The sequence below is a fragment of the Ciona intestinalis genome, unplaced genomic scaffold (genome assembly GCF_000224145.3).
Source record: "Ciona intestinalis unplaced genomic scaffold, KH HT000126.1, whole genome shotgun sequence".
In the NCBI taxonomy this organism is placed as follows: Eukaryota; Metazoa; Chordata; class Ascidiacea; order Phlebobranchia; family Cionidae; genus Ciona; species Ciona intestinalis.
Window position 1 is genome coordinate 161 of NW_004190448.1, and position 20700 is coordinate 20860.

A 20700-nucleotide genomic window follows, 5' to 3' on the forward strand; every position below is an offset into this window, starting at 1 on the left:
ATGTGATTTTTTGTTGTAGATTATTTTTGTTTGTATGCAGACTTAATTCTGCAGCTACCGTTATTGGCGTATCAGTATGTGTCCTTGGGCAAGACACTCAAGGGCAATTGCTCCAACTCAGTAGTCACTAATGGGTTGTCCAAATTATCAGTCATAAAAGACAAAAAGTTTCATTGCTTTTACATGCTGTTAACTTTGTCTTTAACTAAAGGTGTACGAGAGTAAAGTTAGTTTGTGAAACTTATTCCCCTCAACGTCTTGAAGCTTTGAAGAAAATACGGTGAGTTATAAAATTGAAACTCCATGCTCATTGTCAAATTAAGACATAGTTTATCATACACCTCATGCTCATTGTCGAGTTATAACATTGGACATGGGTGTCTTCTTATACACCAGACACACATGGTGTATTCATACACCTCATGCTCACTGTCGAGTTATAACATGGGTGTCTTCTTATACACCAGACACACATGGGTATTCATACACCTCATGCTCACTGTCGAGTTATGACATGGGTGTCGTCTGATACACCAGACACACATGGTGTATTCATACACCTCATGCTCACTGTCGAGTTATAACATGGGTGTCTTCTTATACACCAGACACACATGGTGTATTCATACACCTCATGCTCACTGTCGAGTTATAACATGGGTGTCTTCTTATACACCAGACACACATGGTGTATTCATACACCTCATGCTCACTGTCGAGTTATAACATGGGTGTCTTCTTATACACCAGACACACATGGTGTATTCATACACCTCATGCTCACTGTCGAGTTATAACATGGGTGTCTTCTTATACACCAGACACACATGGTGTATTCATACACCTCATGCTCACTGTCGAGTTATAACATGGGTGTCTTCTTATGACACCAGACACACATGGTGTATTCATACACCTCATGCTCACTGTCAGAATTTTTTTACTTTATGAATCACAATATGTTAACAGTTTTTTTTTTATTCTTTCTTTTAAATTGTAAATCGTAATAAAGCTGATACTTAACGCCCTAAATTATAAAAAAATAGCTTTAACAAAATATTGTTTTAAAACTGAATTTATATTAAAAAAGTGTATTTAGAAAGTAAAGTGTCTAAAAGTGTAGTGGTGAAAAAATATTTTCTTACAGTAGTGTGGGGGAAGATGGGACATCTTTTTATACTATTTTTTCCCTTTTAGTAGTAAACAAAGAACATTCAAAGAAATATAAAATCGTATCTCGCGACTTCCATAGACTGCTGTTAATTGTTTAAAACACGATTAGGACATTTGGATGTTATGTGCTAATGGTGTCCCATTTTACCTCACAGTACCTTAAATCGCTTTATAAAAAAAAAAACAATATTAAAAAATTATTTAAAAAAAAAATATTTTTTATTAATTCTTAGTAAGGTTGAATTCGTGTGTCGCAAACTGGGCACGAGAACCAACACAACGGTGCGCTACATAAAACACATTCTACACGATTGCGACAGGAAACGCATAATGTCACGTGGTCGCATACGTATGGTGACGTCAGAGGCTCTTTTGTGACGTCACAGTTCGAGCACAAAGAGCATTTGTCATTCGGTGGTCGGTATGTGAAAAACGGTGACGGTAAGTTGGGGTCAGATTTTATACCGGGGACGATTTCGTAAGCGTTGGTTGGTCTTAGTAGCGACATCTGCTGGCGGTGGCCGCCTGAAAAAGAATTTATTTTGTGTTATTTGTCACGGTAACGAAAAACGGAAGTTTACAAAAGTGAAAAGACGGGTAGTAACGGTGAAACGACAGATGTTGGAACACAGCCACGAAGAACATGATCGTATGAATGTGAAGAAGACATTCGTTAAGTGTTCGTGTCTTGTAAAATTTGTTCCTGTTCTATTACGCATGCGCTAAAGGTGGGACCAAATATTATGCGCGATTCCTGACCAATGAAACACGGCCCGGCATGAATAAGTGTTACTTTGTTATTACTTTTGCACACAGTTGGTTGCCATAATAAATAAAAGGTTCATTTGCGCATTCGTAGTTGCAGCGCATGCGCAATAACATACGTACCGTTATGCGTCTGACCGGATAGTACGAATGTAACTTGCGACAGTCGTTATAACACAGGTGTTCTGTTTCATACACCTCGCCCGCTTACAAGTTACCACGTATGTAACTTATTTATCCTTACATGGCGGGGCAACAACAGTCGTTATAACATGAGTGTTCTGTTTTATACGCCTCGTTCTGTTTCATACACAAGTTACCACGTTTGTTACTTTGTGGGTAATTTTTTATTTTGTTGAGTGGCTTACAATTAGACAAATGTTTATTCACAAAACTGTAAAAATGGTTTATTCATTTCACATCTCACCGAGTAATTGAACTTTGGTAACCCCAACTCCCAAGAAGAAAGCCAAATAACAAGATTGTGGTTGCAACAACTGAAGTATCACCTTCGGTGGTTTTCCCTCAATCAGTACTTTTACTCTTCCCTATAAAATAAACAAAAACGAAGTTTCTGTTTAAATGAGAGACTGATGATGCCATTTAGGTGAAATATATTTATTTAATTATATAGTAGGTTGGGGGAAGATGGGACACCTTTAGCACATAATATCTAAATATCCTGATCGTATTTTAAACAATTACTAACGGTCAATGGGAGTCATAGGCATAAATTTTGATAATTTCTTTAATGTTCTTTGTTTACTACTAAACGGGACGAGTAAATAGAGATAAAAGGTGTCCCGTCTTCCCCCACTGCGAATACTACCATTGCTTAGACTTGATTTTTGTCTGTTACGTTTATAGCACCAGATCTTGAATACTTCGTTAAACAAAAATCGCTTGACTCAATAAGCACCGGAGCTGGGTCAGACTAGCGTAATTACAACAAGTAATATTATAACCGGACATAATTTATTATCTCTTCAAAAACGGTAGCGAAAATCATTACTTGAATTTTATTTTTTTACAGAATTTACAACTTTTAGTTATCGTAATAGTTATCGTAGGTTGGAACGAAACCATAACAGTTATTTTTGTTTAAAGAAATTGATAAAAAAAAAGAACTAACCAGAGCGTCCAGGGTCACTTTAACACCAACCCCACTTCTTAAACCGGTGATCTCATCCGAAAATGTCCATCCGTTAGACGTCGCCGCTGGGCTAAGTCGGTTTACAGGAACTGCGGTGTTTCCATTTTCATCGTCGTTGTTGTCTTGGCCAAGGTAAGCCGCCATGTACATTAAGTCTTTTCGTCGGTCAGTTGAAAGAACTTTAAACTGCATTTATAAAAACAAAATAAAGTAATGAAGGGTAAGATGGGACACTCTTAGCAAATATTGTCCAAATATCCCGATCGTGTTTTGAACAATTCACAACGGTGTATGGGAGTCGCGAGTACACGGTTTTATAATTCCTTGAATGATTTTTGTTTACTATTAAATGGGACGAAAAATAGAAGCAAATGTCTCCTATCTATCCATACCCTATTATACCAGCACTTCTTAAACTGGGGGGAATTCCTTGTATTTAGAGGGTAAATGATCTGCCAATTAAAATCCACATCAGTTGTTAAAAGAGTAAACCATGCACAAAAGTTTAAGAAACACTGTACTATACAAAAAACTCGATGGTATACCACAAGAAGACACCCATACTGAACCTACTGCATCGGTTAAATATGTATTATGTGAAGAATTCATGCATGGTGGGGCAACGACAGTCGTTATAACACAGGTGTTCTGTTTCATACACCCTGTGCTTGCTTACGAGTTACCACTTATGTAAATTTGCGGGTGATTGTTTTTTTGTATAGCTGACAATTTAGACAACCTGTCCGTGCATCTGTTGTGTTAATGTAATCTGAACAGCGCCATCTCCCTGGTTAGTTGATAATATACATTCAAAGCCTTATATGTAACAACGCCAGTATTTAACCTAACATACCTCTACAGTGCTGCCAATATTTATCGGTTGTTCAATAAATGCCATCCCGTCCTGCAGTGTTGCACAAAGTTCTTTATACTCGGCAACACTGTTGAAACCATACACATCACTCGAGACCTCTACAAGTTTCCCTCGCTTGTTTTCGCTGAATGAAAGCGGAAACCACGTTGTTTGTGGCGTCATAATCTTCCTATGACGTAACAAAAGTAAAAAATAACGTTAAGAAATCAATGTTATAACAATCCTGTTTTTAAATCTCAAGTCCTATGTCTTCTTGACTAAAATGAATTGAAACATTACTTTTTTCCTTCTTGTACATCATAGGATTAATATTTTAACACTGTATAATTTTCGAGTAATAACCGTCGCTAAAGTTTCTCGGATGTACCGACCAAGTTTAAGCAATAACAAGGTTAAATAGTGTAGGTTAAGATTACAAAACGCAGTCATGAAGATTACGATGCGGATTTACACATATTTTTTATCAATAATTTTATAATTTAACGTGCCCATTCATTGGAGCTATGCTCTCTTGTTTTTTAACATTGCGTGTGTTTTGCGAAAAACGCAAGTGATTATTATTCTGCCGTTGGTCGCTTGCTTTGTTCCTTTGACTCGGGTTTATAGATTACGCTTCTGTGTCAAGGCACTAGTAAGCAGTTATGTTTAAGTTTTGGTACTAAAAAATCGTCCTTGTTGATCTTGCATGGCATAACAGAGTCTTTATTTATATCTTCAAATACAGTAGCAAAGATCAGTAATTAACACAACGAAATAAAGGGAATTATTAGCAAAACGACAGTCGTTTATGTAATCTAAATTTACTACTTCTGTCTATGTGTTTTATATTAGGAAGTTACATATTGTGTTACAATAGCAGTCAGTCCATTGCAGGACGTTGATACAAGCCATTGGAACATGAAACCTTTTGTTACATGAGCGTACGTTGCAAATTCAGTTCTTCAACGAACGGTTATGTAAAGTATTGTGAGGTAAGATGGGACACCTTTTGCACATAATATTCAAATATTCGGATCGTGTTTTTACCAACAGACTATGTGAGGATACAGTTTTTTTTTAAATATTCTTTGTTTACTACGAAATGAGACAAGAAAATAGAATAAAAAGGTGTTCCAACTTCCCCATCCTACTATATGTTACTTAGTATTACATTAAATCAAGTTTTCTAACCGTATGTTATACATCATAAAACGCATCGGTTAGAACCGCTGGCACCGGACAAGCATATATAGTTTAGTATTACATGTATATACTTAGTTGATAGGCATTTACCGGTTACATGGATGTTTCATATGATCATCGTGGGGTCGGTTTCTCACGATTCGTGGAGGATATCCCGGAAGGCGCTCACGAATTTCACGAGATTTCTGCCATTCATATTTCAGCTTTTGACACGTGGTTTTCCGAGCTGAAAAAATCACTCGGCAGTGAGCATAAGGTAGTTAATATATTTTTGTTTTGTATTCGCAGTTTTAGTTAATTTGAGCTTCGTTGTCGTTTTACAAGAGCTAAACACAACAATCTTACGTACGTGGTAACTTGCACGGGGTGTATAAAACAGAACACCCGTGTTATAACGATTGTCATTGCCCCGCCATGCGGATAAATAAGTTACATTCGTTCATTCAGAACAAATTTATTATGTAATGAAATTTACTAGTATACCATTATTGGTAGGGTTCTCAAATGGCGGTGGGCGCAAGAGAGTTCCTTCAGACGCTTTGTCGCTTTGTGAACGAAGTGTGGAATCAGCAGTGAATGGACGATCGTGTTTTCGAGGAGACTTAAATAGTAAGACGGGTAATAATACTTTGCATTTAGTATACTTCTCCAGTTACGAAGCAAACACTGAATCGTAGCCACCACAGTGAGCCTTGAACCAGGGATCCTCCAGTTACGAGGCACACACTGAATCGTAGCCACCAGAGTGAGCCTTGAACCTGGGAGCTTCCAGTTACGAGGCACACACTTAATTGTTGCCACCACAGTGAGCCTTGATCTAAGCACCTTATAGTTACCATAGTTACAGTTACAAGATCCCCTGTACAGCTGGATGATTCAATACTTCTTCTTATAAACGAATGTTTCCACTGGTCCATGGACTTTTCCAAGTTGCTTAAATCACTTAAAGATTTTCTGCAAAGAATTAATTCTGTAATTTAGACAATAGTTGTTACTGTGGCTTTCCCGATTGCGGGCAACAACAGTTGTTATAACACGAGTGTTCTGTTCCATAGTCTTTCCCATAATCAAAGCTAGATATTCCAAAAGCAAAATTCGCCGCAACAAACTAAAGCAGCTTCCGAGCGCCACCTAGTGAGAGAAACTAACCTCAATCGCCCCAGCTAACCCTATCAATCTAATTACTTCATCACATATGTAACTTTGTGTGTGATTATTTTTTCTGTGGCTGACTATTTGAACAACCCATTAGTGACCACTGGGTTGGAGTCGTTAAGTTTCTTGCTCTAATTTAAGCGCCCAAAATGGTAGCAGCATCGAGCCTTGAACTCCGTATCCATAAGTCAACATTAACATTAATCACTGAGCAAAGGCGTAAGACATGTAATTCAAAAACTTTTCTATGGACAGCTTATATATAGTACTGTGGGGTAAGATGGATACCGCATGTACATAATATCCCATATTTTTAAATCGTGTTTAAAAAACAATTAACAACGCTCTATTAGAGTCGTGAGAATACGGTTATATAACTCTGTAAATAACGTTTGATATTTCTAGTTTAAGTCTACTTAATATAAATTGTATTTATTTGTTCGAATATTTCTCTAGAATAACGAAGAATAAATTGATTTAAACAACGAAGAGAATGGAATTTTAAGCAAAACGACAGTCGGTAAAACACACGTTACGGGTAAAACTACTTTTTAAGGAAATTATAGTACTGTAGGGGAAGATGGGAACCTTTAGCACATAATATTCAAATATCCTGATCGTGTTTTAAACAATTAACAACGTGCTATGAGAGAATACGGTTTCAGGATTCTTTGAATGTTCTTTGTTTTCTGCCAAGTGGGACGAGAAACTAGAATAAAAAGTTGTCCCATCTTCCCCAACCCAACTAAATTAGGAAAGGCAAGACTGCTAATACACTAACCCAAATGTAGGTTAAATAAATCTATAACCGTTTTGCAAAAGTAGGACATATGGCGATGAGACCAAAGATCATGATCCGTGATCTTTGTAACCCAGTTAATTATTAACCAGACGTTGCATAATTTTCGGTAAAAAATGCTGACGGTGCAATTTTTCCATCACTGTAATATTTTAACACGAGCCCAAGGCGTGTAAAAGTCACGCGTTCGGCGCGTGATCAACCTTTCCCAGCTTCAAATACGAGTATGTGATACTTTCTGGGTCAGTTGTACTTGTGGGGGAATAGGTCTGCATGCGTGTGATTGCTGTACGCGTGAAACGAAATAAGCGTACTATGTTTTCAAATCAGACCGAAGGGTCTATGACATCATATATAGTAGTACTATATAATATTACTGTGGGGTAAGATCGAAACCTTTATCACAGATTATCCTCTATTTCCTAATCTTTTTTAACAACTAATAAAGTTTTTTTATGATACAGTTATCTAATTCTTTAAATATTCTTTATTTATTACCAAAAGGGATGAAAAAAGAGAATGAAAACATGTCCCATCTTACCCGCCCTACTATATACTTGATTTCTGTTACATAATATATGCTATATAAATACAACTCGTTAGGAGTTACTTTATATTCTATTGTGGGTTTAGCAGCCCACGCTTTATTTGCCAATTTCACTCAAGTTATCTTTAGCCGTTGTGGTGTGTTATAACGAGTCATTTTGCTGCTAAAGTTCCTTCTTTTTGTTGTTTAATTATATATATTGGTGAAGATAAAATTAAAACAACGAAGAGAAGGGAATCAGCAACAAAACGACAGTCGTTAAAACAAGCTATGAATAAAAATAATTCATATAACGTTAAACTGATTGCGGTTTCTTATTTTTTCTATTTTTAAGTTTTATATTAGATTTTGCGTGAAATATGGTTGTAGTTTTAGCTATTTTTTTAACTTTTCAATCACGATAACGAACATGCAGTAGTAAAGTAATGTGGGGTAAGATGGAGACTTTTGGTTCGTAAATCCTACATTTCCTGATCGTGTTTTAACAAAACAACGATATTTTAAAGGCGTAAAGATACGGTTGTTTTATTCTGTAAATTTTCTTTGTTCACTACCAAATGGGCCGATAAAATAGAATAATCCATCTTACCCCAACCAACTATATACAAAAACTTTACGTTTATGGCTAGCACTTATTCAACCTCAAAGTTAAAACATATGACTGTCATATTTTATTTACCTTGTACCCGTTTCGTCAACAAAAATGTAACTATGCTCAAATACTGCTGTTGCGCCCAGGAACATACACGTCGAAAGCGGTAATATTTATCTTTGTATCGTTTACACCCTGAGCACTGAGCTGTGGTGCATTTTAAAATGCTCTTATACTTTACGTCCTATTTTATTATTTTCCATATGGGTGATGTCCTACAGCGGGGCATGCAGTGGGACCTGAGGTTTAAACCAGAGTTGGCTCATTACCCCGCACCCAGGGGCTACCGCATGAACCTCAGCATCAAATATTGAAGCATGTCGCTTCCTATTTATCCGCGTATGTAACTTATTTATCTTCGCATGGCGGGGCAACGGCAGTCGTTATAACACGGGTGTTATGTTTTATAAACCTTGGCACGCTTACCAGTAACCACGTATGTAACTTATTTATCCTCGCATGGCGGGGCAACGGCAGTCGTTATAACACGGGTGTTATGTTTTATAAACCTTGGCACGCTTACAAGTAACCACGTATGTAACTTATTTATCCTCGCATGGCGGGGCAACGGCAGTCGTTATAACACGGGTGTTATGTTTTATAAACCTTGGCACGCTTACAAGTAACCACGTATGTAACTTATTTATCCTCGCATGGCGGGGCAACGGCAGTCGTTATAACACAGGTGTTATGTTTTATAAACCTTGGCACGCTTACAAGTAACCACGTATGTAACTTATTTATCCTCGCATGGCGGGGCAACGGCAGTCGTTATAACACAGGTGTTATGTTTTATAAACCTTGGCACGCTTACAAGTTACCACGTATGTGACTTATTTATCCTCACATGGCGGGGCAACGACAGTCGTTATAACACAGGTGTTCTGTTTCATACACCTCGTGCACGCTTACAAGTTACCACGTATGTAAATTTATGGGTGATACATTTTGAGTGTATTTTTCTAAACCACGCTTCCAAGCCAAATGCTAACAAAAGTATTTTTATTTAGAAAAAGTCTTAAAAACCGCCTTTAAAACAAGATGGCAAACACTGATCTTGAAACTGGTCTTAAAAATGTCAATAATGTTGTGTTTTGTGAAAACACCCAGCAGTCGCAAGCTCACTATAGGAAGTGGAGCGCACAGTACGATAACGACATGGACGTGCTTGGTGTCTCATACAGCTCAAAAGTCGTGGATATGTTCGAGAAACACGTGACGGAGTTGGACAATTTAAAAGTTTTGGACCTTGGCGGGGGTAAACATTTTTTATATTTTTTTGTATTTTCCGTATTTTTTGGTAGTTTTCGTATTTTTTGTATCTTTTATATTTTTTATATTTTTTTTATATTTTTTTTATATTTTTTATAATTTTTATATTTTTATATTTTTATATTTTTTACATTTTTGTATTTTTTGAATTTTTTGTATTTCCTTTTTATTTTCATTATTTTTAGTTTTTATTAAATAGTATATATATATTATTGGCGTTTCATTTTTTTAAACATATTTTTTTAAATGTTGTTTGTTGTTTAATTTACATGCTGTTTACAAAATCTTAAAAAATTCTTAACCAGTTTTTTATGCATCTTACAGGCACTGGGACGGCGTCTTTCAACCTTCGAAACCGTCTTAACTTTAAAGGAGAAATTGACATTCTAGATGCCAGTATGAGTATGTTATACGAAGCAAGCCAAAAAGATGTCGGGTTTAGGTAAAGTTACAGAGCATGACGTTTTCGCGTCACATTTGGCAGTAAATAAAGAATATTTATAAAGAATTATATAACCAATAAGCTCGCGGCTCTAAAATAGATTTGATAATTGAGCACGTTAGTGGTCATGGATTACTTTTCGTCAAAATTAACTTTATCTCGTCACATTTGGCAGTAAATAAAGAATATTCATAAAGAATTATAAAACCTATTACCTCGCGACTCTAAAATAACTTTGTTAATTGTTTAAAGCACGATCAAAAAATATAAATTTTGGTGCAAACGTTATCCCATCTTACCCCTGTATCTATATAACGCAGCATAATTTGTATTTATCTTTTCGCAAAACGAAAGCGAAGAATATATTAATTTAAAAAAAATGAGAAAGGAATCAACAGCAAAACAACAGTCGTTAAAACACGCTATAGATAATAAGTGCGGAAAGGAGCTTCAGTTAAAAAGTGCGGCTGTTGCAGTTAAAGCGAGGTGTAAATAAACTCAAAAGATTCATGTCATTTAATGGTTATGTTTGATTAGTTATAGTCATTGGGTATTAATAAACAAACAACTTTATTTATCCTCGCATGGCAGGACAACGGCATTCGTTATATTACAGCTGTTTTGTTTCACACACCTCGTGCCCACTTACAAATTACACCGTATATGTAAATTTGGGGATAAAAATATATTTTATTTATTTTATGCATGGCTGACAGTTCGAACAATTTAACAGTGACCACTGGGTTGGAGCAAGTATCTTGCCTAATGGCACAAACACAATGGTAGCGGCATCGAGCCCAGTAATTACTGCTCTTAAACCAAACCTTATAATTGCCTTAACCCAGTTGTCACTAATGGGTTGTCTAAATTGTCACTTATGCATACAAATCACCCACAAAGTTAAACACGTGGTAACTTGTACGCGGAGACGAGTTGTATAAAACAGAATACTTGTGTTGTAACAACTGTCGTTGCCCCGCCATGCAAGGATAAAACTTAAGAATAATATTTAACAATAAATTTATACTTTTTTATATAGAAATATTCTTTGTCATTTCGTTACCGACAGCGGGGAACTACCTTTTCGTGACGAAACATATGACGTCATAATCAGCTCGGGGGCTTTTTTGCCAAACCATATTCCCGCGTCTTCTATTTTTGTAAGTATATGTTATGCTAAGGTGATTGTTATAACCCAGTAATCACTAATGGGTTGTCTAAATTATCAACCAAACAGAAAACAATCTCCCACAAATTTACATATAGCTAGCATTTCGTACGTGGTGTATGAAACAGAACACTTGTGTTATAACAGCCTATTACCCAGTACGATACAACACGAATAGGAAATCTGGGATGTTATTTGTAATGATATCCATCTTACCCCACCCTGCTATTGAGTACTATATAGGCGTGTGAGGTAAGATGGATACCGTTAGCACCTTTGTCCCATATTTTCTAATGGTCTATTTTAAGAATTATTAAGGCTCTTTTAGTGTGGAGGCATTTAGAGTCGTGAGAATACGTTTTTTTAGTTCTTTGAATGTTCTTTGTTTACTACCAAATGGGACGAGAAAAAAAGAATGAAAATGTCCTGTCTTACTCCCCCTTACTATATCTTGTTCCAATTTGGTAGAAAACAAAGAACATTAAAAGAAATATAAAACCGTATCGTCACGACTCCCATAGACCGTTAATTGTTTAAAACACGATCGGGATATTTGGATATTATGTGCTAAAGGTGTCCCTTCTTTCCCCACCCTACTAAACAACCTTTTACACCATAGGGGGTAATCAACGCATTAAAACGTGGCGGACTTTTAATGCTGACAAGAAGATTGCAAACAAACGAAGAATACGGCGAAGAATTCGTTGCAAATGTGGAGAAATTATGCAAAGAAAAGAAACTTAAATTCGTCGACAGAATGGAGTACATTCACTTTACTAATATAGAACATAAGTTTCAATCAGGTGGCTTCGTTTATCAACGGTTGTAATTTAATTGCTGTTAAAATACTAGAGAGCTTTGATTAGAAAATTACTACTGATGTCTCTCTATTGTAAATTGTATTAAAATTTTAGGTGAAATAAATACCAGTAGTAAATATTGGTGGTTTTTAAACTGAGTATATAGTACAGTAGGGATACGGGACTCCTTTACAACATATTGTCTAAAATCCTATTTTGTTTTGAACAATTAACAACGGTCTATAGAAGTCGTGGGGATACGGTTTTATAATTTTTTAATGTTCTTTGTTTACTACCAAATGGGACGAGAAAAAATAGAATAAAAAAGTGACCCATCTTCCCCCACCCTGCTATATGTTATATATTATAAGGATGGGGGAAATTGAGACATGAAAGTTCGTATTCTCCTATATTTTAATACTGTGTTTTAATAGTAAATGATAAATATATTTCGTGCGCGCTTTACATTCGTATGAATACTGTAATAATTCTGTCGCATTTTTTATTTCTCTATCATTAAATATGCGGCTATCAATAGAATAAATATTAAATTACAACGAGCGTCCCACTTTACCCGACGTCCCAATTTACCTCACCCGACTTTTGACCTTAATTCAACCTTCGTAGTAGCGTTATAGTTACAGCGCTAGATTTGTAACTGAAATACACTGGGTTCGAATTTCGGTTCTACCACTATGCGTATGATCTTTGCTGTATATAGGCACTTTACCACAATGGCTAATAAATAGTTATCAGTAACGGGCTTTCTAATTTAGTAGTTCGCATGTTAATAATTGCCGTCTGCGTTTTGGCATTATACGAGATATTCGTGTAATTATAATTACACGAGTTGCGCAACGACAAACAATTAAAGCAATCGCAAGACAATTAGCTTTTAAGTGCGCGGTGGCTTATAGGTTAGGGGTTTTTCATGTAACATGAGTTTACCAAGTTCGAGGCTCCGCGCTGCTACCATTAGTTGTTCGCTTGTGTGTTCTTGGGCAAGACAGTTAACCGTAATAATACAGCGGTGCCTCATTAATAAGCCAAACCAGAGTTTAAATAAAAAATATTGTCTTTGTCTCAGTGCGTTTATGTAGCGATAAATAGACATTAATATTTTAATAATTGATAAACAGACATGCGTTTGCTCATTTATCAGACATAGACGTCTCACTTTCGTTCGGCGTCGTGGCAAAGTGGTTAGCGTACCTTCTTTAACCCAGGGGTAATGGGTTCAAGGCTTTTTGCCGCTACCATTGTAGGCTTATGTGTCTTGAGCAAGACACTTAATGGCAATTTCTCCAACCCAGTGGTCGCTAATGGGTTGTCTAAATTATCAGCAACACAAAAAAATGGAAAAGATAATCACCCATAAAGTAACATACTTGGTAGGCTAACTGGTAAGTATAAACACGAGGTGTATAGAACAGAACACCCGTGTTATAACAATTGTCGTTGCCGCCATGCGAGGATAAATAAGTCACATATGGGTTGTCTAAATTATCAGCAACACAAAAAAATGGAAAAGATAATCACCCATGAAGTAACAAGCATATACTTGGTAGGCTAACTGGTAAGTATAAACACGAGGTGTAGAACAGAACACCATGTTATAACAATTGTCGTTGCCCGCCATGCCAGGATAAATAAGTCACATACATGGTAACTGGTAAGCTGGCACGAGGTGTATGAAACCGAACACCCGTGTTATAACAACTGTCGTTGCCCCAGCAAGGTTCATTCATTTACCTGTCAGTTGATGCTTCTACGTAATCATCGTCGCATTCGGAAGGCTCCACAATTGAATATCTACAATATATGATAAAAACATGCTTTAACATATTATATGTGCAGCTTTTTGGTTTTTAATTTTAAACAAAATGATATCTGTTTTTAACATTTTCCCAGTTTTCAAATTACTAGTTTTTTACGAATATATATAGTAGGGTGGGGTAAGATGGATACCATTAGCACATAATATCTCAGATTTCTTAATCGAGTTTTTAACAATTACCAACGCTATTTACAGTCATGAGGATACAGTTATGAATGAGTGAATTTAACTTACTTTATCCTCACGTGGCCGGAAAACGACAGTCGTTATCACACGGGTGTAACACCTCGTGCCAGGTTCGAGTTACCATGGGTTGGAGCAATTGCCGTTACCGGACAGTTGTAGCTATTCTTTGTTTACCACCAAATGGACGATAAAATAGAATGAAATAAGAATTCTTTTACCCAACCTATTATATAATTAATATTTCGATAGCAAAAATGTAACTGCCCTATAAAGTTTTCTCGTTGGACCTCTATGCGCGCAGTCAAGCGCGTCACAAAAATCACCGTGGACGATACCGTGGTATCTACTATGACGTAACAATAAAAAAGCGCGTTTCGATTGTTACCTTTCAGGAACTTGTTTCCCGATGTCTTTCGCTAATTCTTTAACTTTAGTGAGGTTTTCTTCCAGTAGTTTCTGATAATAGTCGGTTTGTGGTTGTTGTTTTTCAAGCTGTTTTCTTGGCGGAGCTTAATGGAGGGGAAATTTTAAGAAATTCAAAAATTGACTAGATTTATTTTTTTATGAAATGAAAAGATAGTTTTTATAGAAGATAATAAAATAGCTGGATAATGGGCCAACTCAGGTCTAAATCTTTGCAGGACCTAGCCAAAATATAGAATTATACTTAAATAATTTTGTGTTTTTACTATTTAGGATTCTTATATTTTTTTAATGGATTTTTATTGTTTTTTTGCTGTTTCTGGTATAGTTGTTTTCATGATTTGTATCTGTATGTGAAGAATATTAAATATTTGGCCAAATGAATATAACTTGTTAAGTTATTTATCCTCGCATGGCGGGGCAACGGCAGTCGTTATAACACAGGTGTTCTGTTTCATATACCTTGTGCACGCTTAAAAGTTACCACGTATGTAACTTTGATTTTAATTTATGTATAGCTGATAATTTGGACAACACATTAGTGACCACTGGGTTAAAGCAATTGTTGTAAAACATCTAGCCCGTGAACACATACGCCCACAATGGTAGCAGTGTCAGGCAATCAACCTTTAAACTCTTAAAAAAAAAATAGTGCAATTAATTTTTTTTTCAATTTTCTCACTTTTTGTTTTGCTCGTAACCCTATTTTTATTTCTCTTCTTTATCTCTTCCATTCTCTTTCTCCTCTCATTGATGACATCACAAACAGTCGTCAATCCCCCGTGTTCTAATTGGTCGACATGCTTCTTATCAAGGGTGGTTGCCATGACCACGCTCCGTGGTACCGTAACCCACCCACACACAGTCGCGGCTCGGTGCCGTGGCGCGCTTGGTACTGGACCCCATGGCTCTTGTTTTCTGTCAAACATTTGTTTCATGCTTTTTTTCTAAATTTTATTTGTTCTAATTGATATGGGTGAGGCCCAGAGGACATTTCAGCCATTACCTCAACAGATATATATATTACTTATGTATATAATATATATATTTGTATAAAAGTAGGATTGGATCATTTAAATGAATGCGACTTGTTTATCCTGGACAGTTAATCATTATGTATGACTTTAATGTAAACAATGTAAAATGGTTTATTTAGATAAAAAATGTAACTTATTTATCCTCGCATGGCGGGGCAACGACAGTCGTTATAACACAGGTGTTCTGTTTTATAAACCTTGTGTCAGCTTACAAGTCCTGATAGCTTTGTCCACTTGTTTAAATTGCTGGCAATTAACCCATAAGAGAAAAATCATTTAGGTTCAGATGCAATTGACAAACCACTTTAACTATTTATTCAATTATTGTTAATTAAAAAAATTCCTACAATATTTATATAAGTTCATTCTTTTGTTATAATTATATATATATATATACAAATTTATTATTTTTTAAAATTATGTATGTAGTTTTTTTTCAATTTTTATCCTGACTAGAGCCCGACAGATATTGCTGTTTTCAAACCGATACCGATATTTTGTAAATTTCAGACTCAGTTGCCGATAACCGATATTTTATTGCACCTAAAAAACTTGACTGATTAAAACAGAAAAATCTTGTAATTACTTAATTGGTTAATTTGTAATTTTTTTAAATAAATTTTACCTCCCTTCCATTAAACAAACATTATATTTATCAGCTAATGCAGTTTATTTGTGTATCACGTTGACGCCGTGACCTAAAGTAACCTCGACGTTACATGCGCCTGACAAACATAACATGCGGTGGACGCGTGATCAGACGCTTTGACCTAGTTTAATACGTTAGATTGTAACGAACGAGTTGAATTAGGTATACGAGTGAGTTTACGTTTATGAACAAGGTATCGCTCTGCATTAATTCTTGCGTACGCACGGTGCTGGCGTGCCGATAATCGGTAAATCACCAAAAATGCGGCCGATATATCGGCTAACCGATAATCGGTCGTGCTCTAATCCTGACACAGCATAATTTACCCGACAGAGTTTGATTCCGAATCCGTGGAGAAATTTGCTGACTCATAACCAGGGGTCAAAGGTCGTGGAGTTCCTTTCCACTTGATCGCACGCTGGTTCGATAAATCGCTCATCTGTGACCAATAATTTAGAGTAATTTCTTTGTTTAAAAACCTGTTACATTTTCCCAAATAAGCTTTTAAAAAATAGTGGTTAGGCAAACTGTAAATAATTTTCGCTAAAAATTTTATGAAATACAATATAATTAAATAAATGAATGCAACTTCATAAATACTCTGACAGCTTGACTAAGTACGGCAGCTCCAAAAAGCTGCATCTTACTTTAGAAAAGCTTTGTGGCAAAGTTTTAAGAGTCCCTTAATTTAGGGCTAAAATACTGAAAATGTGTTTTTCTATTCTGTAAAAATGCCTCGAAAATTAAAAAACTACAACAAAAACCTGTATTTTGCGCCCTAGTAAAATTTACCCCTGCTTTTGTACTGCCCTTGTTGTAATAAGGGCATTTAAGTATTGGCTTTGTTGATGGTTGGTAATTTGATATTTAAATACCAATCAAGAGAATAGAATAGGCTGGATACCTTATGTTTTAACAATACATTGTATTCTGCCTTTGAAAACTAATTAGCTCGTATTTGGTATTTCGTATGTGATAAAAAGCTATAGATATATTATACTGTATGCCAGTCTTTTACAAGCACTGATGATGCCAACAGTTTTTGGTGTATGTTATACAAAAATCTTAAATATGAATATCAAGGTTAAAATTATCGAGTATAGACTTATTATACTATAGCAGATGTTTCACCAAGTCTACTCAGTCTTTTACAAGCAGTGATGATGCCAACAGTTTTTAACCGTACCAAAAATGGCTAATTGCTTCAACCCAGTGGTCACTAATGGATTGTCTAAGTTATCGACCATACATAAAACAATCACCAACAAAGTTACATACATAGTAACTTGTAAGCAGGTACAAGGAGTAAGAAACAGTACACCCGTGTTATATCGACTGTCATTGCCCCACTATAAAATGATAAATATATATATATAATATATATCAATTTGACAACTGTTTTTTATAGGTTTCTATTTAAAAATGGAAATAATGCAATTTTCGCACTTATTGTTTTAATTTCTGCAGGGTTTTATTAAATAATGGAGTTAAATGAATTAGTTTCAGCCAGCCGACAATTTGTCGATGAATTAGAAAAATACCGAGATACTTGGGAAAGTCAAACACATTGGTATGCGAGGAAAACTTTCTTACGTCACAATTGGGAAAAATTTGAAGATAAAGAACGCTTGCTGTGTTTGTCGTCTGCATGGGCTAATGTCGAATTTTCGGGAAACAGGTGAAAAAAGATTTTTTATTGATTACTATTTTTCTTATTTATTAAATATTTATATAAATATATATTATTTATTATTGTAAATTTTTTTATATAATATATGTACCTATATATATATATATAAGATATGTTATGTAGTAGGATGGGGAAAATGGGACACCTTTTCATCCCATTTTTTCATCCCATTTGTTAGAAAAACAAACAATTATAAAACCGTATCCTTACGACGCCCATAGACCGTTGTGAACTATTTATAATTTTATTTATAAAGTTAATTTAAGACTAGAGATTAACAACATTTATAAATACATACATAGATATATATTTTAACAACGTGTTTTAAGTTTGAACAGATAAACAATATTTTTACGCAGTTAGATATTTTGAGCTTTGTTCCAGGTATCCCAACGCAGTAATGCAACAACTGCAAGAGCTAACAAGTGAAATGGAGCCATCTAGTGTCTTACTCCGCGATGCTGAAAAACAGGTGACCGGAAACTTTGGTGAGCACGAAAACATAGAAATAGCTGAGCACAAAAAATATAGAAATAACAAAACAATTATTTATTTTTAATTTTTGTAATGTAAAATTTTTTTTATTTTTTTATTTTATATTATTTCTATGGCAGATGAGTCGGCCTGGGAACCAACGGCTTTGAAAACCAGGAAACTTCCTGGAGGGATGGTTCCTGTTTTATTTGTTAAACAAACTGAAAAAACTGCAACGAACAAAAAAATAAACTCAAAAAACACGACTCCTGAAAAAGGAGGTGAAAAAAACTTGGAAAGAAACAAAAACTGGGGTCAAAAAGCCCCGGAAATACCCCCAGAGAAGACGCTGAAAAACTGGGGTGGCCCAGAAAAAGAGGGGCAAAAAATTTCCCCCAAAACGAGTGAAAACAATTGTAAAACCACTTCTAGTCAAATGGGGTTGAAAAAAGCTTTGACTCCTACGAAATCTGGGGATTTTCCAAAAAAGAATAATACAGGGTTGAACCCCCAGAATAACGGGGGTCTTGAGAAACCCTCTTTGTATCCAGTTCCTATGGATACTGACACCCCCGCACCCCCAAAACCCCTAAATCGGGGTAAAATAACTCTAGCTGCAAATTTCTTTGGGGTTAATCCACAACCCCCAATATCCGTGGCGAAACCCCAATTTGCCCCTACAACTTTTGGGGAAGTTCCCAAAAAATCTACTTTACCCCAAAATGGCGAGAAAATCCCTCAAAACACCTCTACCCCCCAAGATTCTGGGGGAATCCCCAAATCTCAATTAGCAATCACCGAAAACGTGAAACTTTTAGATTTGAACCAACGAAGCACATTAGCCCCCTCTGTTACCCCTACCACCCCCGGGAACCCCCTAACCCCACCCACACCCTCGCGAGCGCAGTCAGTTTTAATCAACAAGTTGCTGATGATTTTGAAAAATCAAGAAATCAACGAAGCGAATCGAACACAGATCTTCGCAAATTCCGTTCAATCGCTCAAAACTAACCCGGTTTTTAAGTAAGTTAATTTTTTTTGGGGGGGTTATTGGCTAAATTTGTTTAAAGGTCAAAATTAATCCTGTCTTCAAGTAAGTTTTTCATTTTTCTGTTTTAAATAAATCCATGAACACTCACCAACAAAGTTACATACGTGGGAACTTGTATGAACATATGGTGTTATAAAGACTGTCGCTACATTGCTATTCATGCAATAAATTGTTTGGAAAGTTAGCATGAGGTGTTTCCTGTCTCTTTCTAAAGCTGGCACCGCTTATGCTATGTCTATGTTTATAAGTTTCTCATTTTTTCTTTTTAAATCCAACGGTAATTAAAAAAATCCATTACCCACAAAATTACATATGTAGTAACCAGTAACTGATGAGCGAAACAAGGTGCATAAAATAAACACCTGTGTTATAACGTCCTTTTCACCTCATGCTCACAATTCAGTTTCTGAATATTAAGTTTACCTGACAAGTGACAATTAATTGGACAATTGCTGTTATTGCAAGATTGTGTTTCAGATGTCGTTGCCATTGGAGGTTAAAGAAAGTTACATTAACAAACACTAAAATAACTTTGACAGTTAGCATGAGGTGTTTTCTGTCTGTTTCATAAGTTTGCACCTCTAACGATCCTCTGTTTTTCACAAAGTTTTTATTTTCCAGATACAACAGATTGGGACCAAAAATGGCGATGTTTAAAAAATGGGCGGAAATTTCAAAAATTCCATTTAAATTTCAACCATCGAGCATGATATGTGATGTCTATGTTTTGGATGTTTTCATTGCGCAAGGATATGGAACAGGAAGGGTAAAAGATATTTTTCTGTTTTTGTTAAATTTAGCAAAGTGTTTAGAGGGATTGTTTCTATGAAATGACCAGAAGTAATGGGTTCAAGGCTCGACGCTGCTACCATTGTGAGTGTATGTGTCCTTGGGCAAGACACTTAACAGCAATTGCTTTAACCCTGTGGTCGCTAACGGGTTGTCCAAATTATCTGCCATACAGAAAATTTTGACCCACAAAGTTACATATATACATGATAACTCGTGCATGATAAAAGCGGGCACGAGGTGTATGAACCAGAACACCCGTGTTATAACGACTGTCGTTGCCCCGCCCCGCCACGCAAGGATAAATAAATAACAGTATTTATATTTTTCCTTGTTTTTCGCGGCGAAAAAAAGTCATGAAAATAAAATAACAATAAGAAATAAAACTTGTGGAAACTAAAAAATTGACTTTTATTATATATATAATATTTCTATTGTTTTAAGCCCTCAGCGCAAGCAGATGCACTTTCTCGTTTAATGCTTTTTCTACACGCCACTCAAGTCTTCGTAATATCAGCACAAAGACGTTTAGATGAAAAATCTTTTCTCTGGCAGTTTATTCTCAGTACAACGTCTTTTACA

At 35.8% G+C, this 20700-nt stretch overlaps 3 protein-coding genes and 1 long non-coding RNA gene across 4 annotated transcripts in view; 3 read left to right on the top strand and 1 right to left on the bottom strand.

Moving 5' to 3' along the window:
• Positions 1-962: 962 nt before the first annotated feature.
• On the bottom strand, positions 963-17386 carry LOC108950377. Its single transcript, XM_026838922.1, has 11 exons — positions 16441-17386; positions 15111-15346; positions 14391-14514; positions 13735-13794; positions 5999-6101; positions 5631-5748; positions 5238-5373; positions 3945-4134; positions 3071-3277; positions 2366-2486; positions 963-1698 (listed from the first exon to the last, which is right to left on the bottom strand). The coding sequence occupies exons 1-11, from the start codon at positions 16551-16553 to the stop codon at positions 1403-1405; spliced, it is 1704 nt and encodes a 567-aa protein (XP_026694723.1). The 5' UTR covers positions 16554-17386; the 3' UTR covers positions 963-1402.
• LOC113475160 lies at positions 5267-5859 on the top strand. The gene is made up of 3 exons (XR_003396903.1): positions 5267-5403; positions 5643-5765; positions 5834-5859. It is a non-coding gene; the product is annotated as an uncharacterized LOC113475160 (long non-coding RNA).
• LOC108950379 (ubiquinone/menaquinone biosynthesis C-methyltransferase UbiE-like) lies at positions 9289-12119 on the top strand. The gene is made up of 4 exons (XM_018816026.2): positions 9289-9558; positions 9897-10014; positions 11054-11174; positions 11802-12119. Exons 1-4 carry the CDS (start codon positions 9342-9344, stop codon positions 12009-12011), a joined length of 666 nt encoding a protein of 221 aa, XP_018671571.1. The 5' UTR covers positions 9289-9341; the 3' UTR covers positions 12012-12119.
• Positions 17387-17566: 180 nt separating the features above from the next.
• Positions 17567-20700, top strand: part of LOC100181284 — a gene marked incomplete in the record, with an annotated part of 8781 nt that continues 5647 nt past the window's right edge. Inside the window, 5 exon segments of the mRNA XM_026838921.1 lie at positions 17567-17792; positions 18189-18292; positions 18419-19301; positions 19951-20095; positions 20563-20700. Coding sequence (XP_026694722.1) covers positions 17596-17792; positions 18189-18292; positions 18419-19301; positions 19951-20095; positions 20563-20700 — 1467 coding nt within the window.

What these genes read in the sequence shown, in the direction of transcription:
- LOC108950379 (XM_018816026.2), top strand. Translation starts at nt 9,342, where the DNA reads ATGGCAAACACTGATCTTGAAACTGGTCTTAAAAATGTCAATAATGTT. An exon ending in AGTTTTGGACCTTGGCGGGG is followed by an intron (nt 9,559 to 9,896) that starts GTAAACATTTTT and finishes TGCATCTTACAG; the next exon opens with GCACTGGGACGGCGTCTTTC. An exon ending in TTCCCGCGTCTTCTATTTTT is followed by an intron (nt 11,175 to 11,801) that starts GTAAGTATATGT and finishes TTTACACCATAG; the next exon opens with GGGGTAATCAACGCATTAAA.
- LOC108950377 (XM_026838922.1), bottom strand. Translation starts at nt 16,553, where the DNA reads ATGAGCGATTTATCGAACCAGCGTGCGATCAAGTGGAAAGGAACTCCA. An exon ending in TCGGAATCAAACTCTGTCGG is followed by an intron (nt 15,347 to 16,440) that starts GTAAATTATGCT and finishes AATGTTTGACAG; the next exon opens with AAAACAAGAGCCATGGGGTC. An exon ending in GGGAAACAAGTTCCTGAAAG is followed by an intron (nt 13,795 to 14,390) that starts GTAACAATCGAA and finishes CATATATTGTAG; the next exon opens with ATATTCAATTGTGGAGCCTT.